We start from the raw sequence: 7,745 nt of genomic DNA on the forward strand, positions 1-7,745 counted from the left end.
CCGGACTCCACAGCCGCGCGCCATCGACTCGCCGCCGCAGCCCGATGTGCCTCCTACTCTGTCACCAGTCGCGCCATCCTCACCTGCTCCGTCGCCAGCACCCGCCCCGCAAGCTCTGGAGCCGCATCCCATGACGACGCGCGCTCGCGCCGGCATCACCAAGCCAAACCCGAGATATGCTCTCACCGCCGCCGCGCCCCTCTCTCCGACGCCTACTTCCGTTCGCTCGGCTCTTCGCGATCCACACTGGCGCGCGGCTATGCAGGCTGAGTTCGACGCGCTCCTCGCCAACCGAACGTGGACGCTGGTGCCTCGGCCGCCCGGCGCACGCGTCATCTCGGGCAAATGGGTGTTCAAGACAAAGCTCAACTCCGACGGCTCCCTCGACAAGTACAAGGCGCGGTGGGTCGTGCGTGGCTTCAACCAACGTCCCGGCGTCGACTTCGGCGAAACCTTCTCGCCGGTGGTGAAACCCGCCACGATCCGCACGGTGTTGACACTCATCTCCTCCCAGCGGTGGCCGGCTCACCAGTTGGACGTCTCCAACGCGTTCCTGCACGGCAACCTCCAGGAGCGCGTGCTGTGTCAGTAGCCCACCGGGTTTGAGGATGCTGATCGCCCAGACGACGTCTGCCTGCTCTCCCGTTCTCTCTACGGGCTCCGTCAAGCACCGCGCGCCTGGTTCAACCGCTTCGTCGAGCACGTCACATCCCTCGGCTTCGTGCAGTCCCGTGCCGATTCATCGCTGTTTGTGCTCCGTCGCGGCAACGACATGGCGTATCTTCTCCTGTACGTCGACGACATGATCCTGTCAGCGTCGTCTCCGGCACTGCTCCAGCACATCGTCAGCCAACTCAAGTCTGAGTTCGCCGTCAAGGACATGGGACCGGTGCAATACTTTCTCGGCATCGAGGTCAAGCGGTCTCCAGAAGGCTTCTTCCTCTCCCAGTCCAAGTATGCGTCCGAAGTCCTCGAGCGCGCGGGCATGGCGAACTGCAAGCCTGTTGCTACACCAGCCGACACCAAGCCCAAGCTCGCCAGCGACGATGGCGCTCTAATGCACGACGCGACGTGGTACCGCAGCATGGCCGGCGCGCTCCAGTATTTGACGTTGACGCGCCCAGATATCGCCTATGCGGTGCAACAGGTGTGCCTGCATATGCATGCTCCCCGAGAACCTCATGGTGCGATGCTGAAACGGATCCTGCGCTACATCAAGGGAACCCTCTCCTTCGGTCTGCACCTCTGCGCCACGACATCGCCCACGCTCATCGCCTACAGCGACGCCGACTGGGCCGGCTGCCCCGACACCCGGCGTTCCACCTCAGGATTTTGCGTTTTCCTCGGCGACTCACTCCTGTCGTGGTCATCCAAGCGGCAAACTACGGTTTCGCGCTCCAGCGCGGAAGCCGAGTATCGCGGCGTGGCGAACGCGGTGGCTGAGTGCACCTGGCTCCGGCAACTCCTTGGCGAGCTTCACTGCAGCATTCCAAAGGCAACCATCGCCTACTGTGACAACATCTCCAGCGTCTACATGTCCAAGAACCCGGTGCACCACAAGAGAACCAAGCACATCGAGCTTGACATCCATTTCGTCCGCGAGAAGGTTGCGCTTGGTGAGCTCCGCGTTCTGCCGATACCGAGTGCCCAGCAGTTCGCCGACGTGTTCACGAAGGGGCTCTCTTCTAGCATGTTCAACGACTTCCGTTCCAGTCTCTGCATCGGCAAGCCGACCGCTGATACTGCGGGGGGGGGGGGGGGGGGTGTTGGAAACGGTCTTCAGCTATCCGGACTCCGCACACGACGCGCACGACGCAGTCTGAGCGCGACGCGCAGCTCCGCAGGCTCCGCAGCGCGTCCGCCGGTAGTGTAGGAGTTAGTTAGCTTCCTGGTGATCCAATACTCGATGTACATGTATAAAAGAGAGTTCAGTGATCAATGTAAATCACGGTTGCCATAATCTTTCTCTACAGGTTGGATTACTAAATGTGAGCAGAGGGGTAGAATCTAGTACATATGAATCTCAGCCCGCTTGTATGTTTGCCGTGCTTGGGTTGCCCGCCAGTTTGTTGCTGGAATTGCATATTGGTATGCAGTAGCACATAGCAGGCCGGCGCATGATCGATGCCCTGCATAGTAGTACTTGTTTGAACTTTGAAGCCATGCCATTGCCATGCCCAGCATGTTCAACTACTGTGCCCAGTTGGTGGTGGTGGCCGCTCTTCTTCTTGGTGGTGGTGGCCGACGCAGACGCAGCCCCACCCCAGCCGCAGCTGCGGATGGGGGTCCGTCCCAACTGCACCACCAGCTGCGGCGGCGTGAGCTTGCCCTACCCCGTCGGCATCGAGCCCGGCTGCCACCTTGGGGACTCGTTCCGCCTCACCTGTGACGACACACACAAGCAGCCTGCTCCTCGTCCTCGGAGGGTGGCCGTTCCAGGTCATGAACATCTCCCTCGATGACTCCACCCTGCGCCTGGTGAAGCTCGTCGACAAGACCACATCGCCGATCCTGCAGGGTCTCAAATTTTTGCTTGTCTTATTTTGACTTGTTTCGACTTATTTTAGCTTATTCACTCTTACAAAATACTATTAAACCAGCCGAAATCAGCCAAAATCACCCAAACGAACAGAGCGCGATGCATATCGTCGCCTGCCGGCGCGGTGCCAGGGCCAAATGAGAGACGTCCTGGGAACACCACGTGCCCCTATGATTTGGCCAGCACCGCATGCCATAGCCGTTACAGCACCTGCAACGGCCTCAACACTGGCGGCTACACATGCGAGTGCGACGAGGGTTACCGGCAACCCTTACCTCAGCGACGGATGCCAAGGTGGTAAATTTAGTTATCTATATACTCCTTCCTCCGTTCCGGAATATAAGTATTTCTAAATTTGATCAAAATCAAAATTTTCAACTCTGATCATAAATAGTAGATAATTTATAAAGATCTATATGATGAAAATAATATTAGTATATTCTTTATGAAAGCAATTATCATTATGTATAAATATTTATATTTAAAATAGTTTATTTATAATGACCAAATCCAGAAATTATCACATATTGTGTTTTTTATGCCCAAGAATAATATATAGTTTACCCTTCATCATTATTAGACGTCGACGAGTGCTCGCTACCGGGTAAATGCTTTTCAAATTGCATAAATTTACCTGGTGGGTATTCGTGCCGATGCCCGGAGGGAACTATTAGCGACCCATATACTCGAGATGGCTGCGTCAAATCACGTGATCTAAATAAAGGTAACTCTTACTCTTAAATTAACTAGTTAACCCACATATATGTAGCAAATGATTTTACTCTTTAATTTTATGCCAAGCTTTTAATAACAACCTTTTATGATAAATAATAGTGCTTTTTGAATCTAGATAACATTGCACATATCTTGGTGAGAAGAGAAATATATATGTGTTCACAGAGAGATTCTAAAAAAGCGTCCTCCAAACTGTAGATGAATAGGGATGATTCTAGTAGCAGAAAATTGTTTGCACCTACTAAGACAAATATTCTGAGTCACATCCCCTTGATAATTTGTATCGTGCTCTTTTATTTATGTTACTAAAGTTAACCATTGTGTCAATCTCAAGGCTAACCATTGGCCTAGGAGTTGGAAGTGGTGCAATGCTCATCTTTCTAGTCCTAAGCATCACATTTCTGTCCATAGAATCTTGACGCGAAAGAAAAGGATGAGACGGAGATGCTTCGAGCAAAACCATGGTCAGTTGCTACAACAATTAGTATGTCAAAGGGCAGACATTAGTGAGAGAATGATTCTTACTTTAGATGAGCTAGAGAAGGCCACGAACAGCTTTGACAAAGCCTGTGAGTTAGGTGGTGGAGGGCATGGCACAGTGTATAAGGAAATTTTATCAAATCTACACGTCATGGCAATTAAGAAGTCAAAGATAATGATTCAGAGAGAAATTGTTGAGTTCATAAATGCGGTTGTTATCCTCTCTCAGATAAACCATAGGAATGTTGTGAAGCTTCATGGGTGCTGTCTCGAGACATAAGTTCCTCTACTTGTTTACGAGTTCATTTCCAATGGGACCCTATACAGTCATCTTCATGTGGAAGCTTTTTTTATCATTGCTATGGAAAGATAGAGTGAGGATTGCAGTGGCGGAGCCAGGATTGAAAGTTAGGAGGGGCCAAGAAATTTTTTTAGCACAAATTCTTCCATAACAAGGATTAATTACTAATTTCTTAATGATTTTTTGCTAAAAAATAAAGAAAAATTAAGGCTCATAGTGTAATTGTTGGGAGCTTAGGGGGGGGCATGGCCCCTGCTAGCCCCCCCCCCCCCCTTGGCTCCGCCACTGGAGGATTGCTGTTGCAACTGCTAGGGCTCTCGCATATCTTCACTCACTTCGATGCCAATAATTCACATGGACATCAAGTCTCCTAACATACTTCTTGATGATAACTTAATCGTGAAGTTGTCAGACTTTGGAGCTTTGAGGTACATTCCAGTTGATCAAACCGGGTTGGATACAGCTGTGCAAGGAACATTTGGGTACCTAGACCCTACGTACCACAGCACGAGGCACCTTACTGACAAAAGCGACGTGTATAGCTTTGGTGTGGTTTTTATAGAGTTGCTTACCAGAAAGAAGCCAGTTTCTTATCACTGCTAGAGAATCCAACATCTGTACCGGTTGGAAACCCACGGTTAGTATCGGTCCACAGTCCGGTACAACCTAGGCGGCACTAAAGTGCCCACATTTTAGTATCGGGCAAAAGGACCAGTACTAAAGTACGCGTTTAGTACCGGCTCGCGTAAACAACCGGTACTAAACAGCCACCACCGAAAGTTCAGTGGCGGCTATTTAATACCGGTTGTTGTTAGCAGCCGGTACTAGAATCTTTTTGTCTTTATGTTTTTGGTTTTGTACATTTTATTTTAATTCGAAATCGATTTCGTAACGGTAGACATTTATGTAGAGCTAGTATTATTTGTGACTATACGTACAAGTATCTCGAGCATATACAAAAGATGACAACATAATATATATATATATTTCAAGTAAGCACTGTTCCGTACAACTAGTTCAACCTTCACTGTCGTCATCATCGTCATTGCCTGTATCTAATACCCCCACGCTTATCGTATGATTGGCATAAAATTCTCCATTTGGATTTATGACCTCATCTAGCAAAAATCTGCATATTTCTTCTCGGACGGCCCTGACTCTTTCTGGAAGAATGAGGTCCTCTTTCATTACAAAAATCTGTCACGTGCAAACCTCATTATTTTTTTACATCAATACATGTAAAGAAATATGCGAAAGAAATAAAAAAATACATGTGCTTATTTTTTTACGTACTTCTAATGCTTGTGGCGTCATTTTCTTTGGGCCGCGGCAAAAGGGGCGGATGTACTCACAAACGTAGTACCCGCATAAGTTGTTTCATGACTCTTGTCTCATACACTATACACAGAGGAGGGTTATGAAATATTAGTTATGATTAAGGAATTGGAACTAGATGTGCGAATTGTTTTCATACCGAGAAGTCTGTTTTGAAAGTAAGTTCACTCTGGCTTGATGAGATTTCTATGTGCTTTTTGAGGAAGAGATCCCATACTTTTTGGAGGAGATTTATGATGGGTTGATATAACTCTTTTGATTTTCTCATAGAGTCGAACACGATGATCCTAGATTTTTTTATCTCGATACATAGCAAGATCTAGTGATACCTGTTCATACACATACTTTATATGAAAACGTTTGAAATACTAAAATATTATGAAATTATTAATCCAATAGTCGACTGCTTACTGAAAGTTGTATGAAAGTTGTATGGCAACTGAATGAATGTACACGTGTTCTGCTCATCCAAGCTCTTGAATATACTTTTCATCGTCCGGTTTGGCCATTTGCGTACGCTTTCCTCATGGATAACATTCGGGTCCATAAAGCCAATGTCATAGTAACCTATTTGTTGACATTCTTTCACCTTTGACCTGTACATAATACAAAAGAGAAGACATGATGAGCGTTGGTGGAAGTAGTTGAGTTATAGTGTAGAAATGAGAGGAGACACACTTACATAAGAAATGCACTGAGGAGGGACTTATCTATTGCATCCTGATGGTATAGAAACCAAAGACTTTCAAACTCGATCCATACATCATCGTTCCCCCGATAGAAATGTTTATGTTGAACCTGAGCTGCAATCATTGTAAGCCCATCCTCACTGCTGGCCTTCAAGTACCATCTATGCAACTGTCACATCCTCGTTGGTAGTGTCTCCACTAACTCCGGCCACATGAGAGGTTCACCTAATACAAATAGTTTTCTTCTTGACCCTTGGTGCTTTGCGATTTCTTCCTTCCCGTTGAGCTGAGATTTTGTGAGTTTAGTTTCTACCATAAATTTGGCCGTAGCTTGATCCTCTTTAGAAATTACCGGTGTAGCTAATGTTTGCTCCGGCTGGTCTCCGAGCTGGGGCACTTTTTGGTTGCGCCGACGATTACTCACTTTCTGGTAAGACTTCGTTATCGAGCGTTCGTAGTCCGATAATCTTTCTTGGGCCCTTGGTTGGCACATTGCTATGCGAACCCACGACCACAAGGCTCTTAACCCTGTGGTCGTGGGTTCGAGCCCCACGGTGGGCGCCAAAACTGTTGGTGGAGGGGACCGTTCGGATGAAGCGATCCCACAACAGTCGAAGTGAAACCGTGACGCGTAACGAAAATAAGCACTCAAATCATTCAAAGGGAATCTGAGGAATATTCTATTACTCCCAGGACCAACTGTCCCATCAATGACAGTTACATGAGTATTTATAGGATGACTGTTCATCTTCCCTTCGGTTAATTACACATTCTTACCCCCTAACTGCTACATTCTCGGAATATTCCAGGGGCAAATGGTCATTTCTCGACCGCACTAACTATCCCCATCACCCTGACTGGTGGGCCCTGGGTAGTCTTCCCTCTCCGCTCCTCGCTTGTCGCACGAGTAGGATGCGAGGACGTTTCGCTGTCTTTCGCCGGTGCTCCTCACGCGAAGGTCCTGCGTATGCTTCGCCGACCTTCGCTCGGACCATGCTCGCGAAGGTCCTGCGGGTGCTTCGCTGACCTTCGCTTGGGCTTCGCATGCGAAGGTCCCGAAGAGGCTTCGCTAACCTTCGCTTGGGCTTCGCATGCGAAGGTCCCAAAGACGCTTCGCTGATCTTCGCTTGGGCTTCGCTTTATCGTCGCATTCGTCGGTCTTGAGGATTTCGCCAGGGCCAAAGGTGGCTTCCCAAACAATCGCCTTGGAGGTCGAGTTGCCGGCCCTCGGCCCGGGGCAGCTGCGGGTGACCGTGGCAAACGGCGAGCACGTTTGGTGCCCGGGCGTGTACCGTGACGTGTTGTTCTCCATCGACCAGGAGTCCTTCACCGGGGACTTCTTCGCACTTCCGCTGGCTGGGTACGACGTCGTGTTGGGGACCTAGTGGCTCACGGCACTCGGGCCGATCCTCTGGGATTTCAGCTCGCGTACCATGTGTTCTGGCGCGATGCTCGCCGGATCACCTGGCGTGGTCCATCCTTGCATGCGTCTCTCCTTGGCATGCCGTTCTTCGGCTTCCTTCAGGGCTTCCTCGGCGAGAGCCTCATTGCTCAGGGCGATGGTGGCTCACGCCTCTACGGCTGCCAATTTCTCTTGGAGCCTTCCCACCGCGAGCTCTGCTTGCTCAGCCCGGTGGGTCTGCTCCATAAGGGTGTTGGCCTGCTC

General features: G+C 49.5%; 1 protein-coding gene across 1 annotated transcript; it reads left to right on the forward strand.

Annotated features, from left to right (window-relative positions):
* The first annotated feature begins 772 nt into the window (after nt 1–772).
* Nucleotides 773–7,464, forward strand: LOC120646480 (uncharacterized mitochondrial protein AtMg00810-like). The gene is made up of 2 exons (XM_039923038.1): nt 773–1,724; nt 7,256–7,464. Exons 1-2 carry the CDS (start codon nt 773–775, stop codon nt 7,462–7,464), a joined length of 1,161 nt encoding a protein of 386 aa, XP_039778972.1.
* The last annotated feature ends 281 nt before the right edge of the window (nt 7,465–7,745 follow it).

This window comes from Panicum virgatum, chromosome 8K (genome assembly GCF_016808335.1).
Source record: "Panicum virgatum strain AP13 chromosome 8K, P.virgatum_v5, whole genome shotgun sequence".
Classification (NCBI taxonomy): Eukaryota; Viridiplantae; Streptophyta; class Magnoliopsida; order Poales; family Poaceae; genus Panicum; species Panicum virgatum.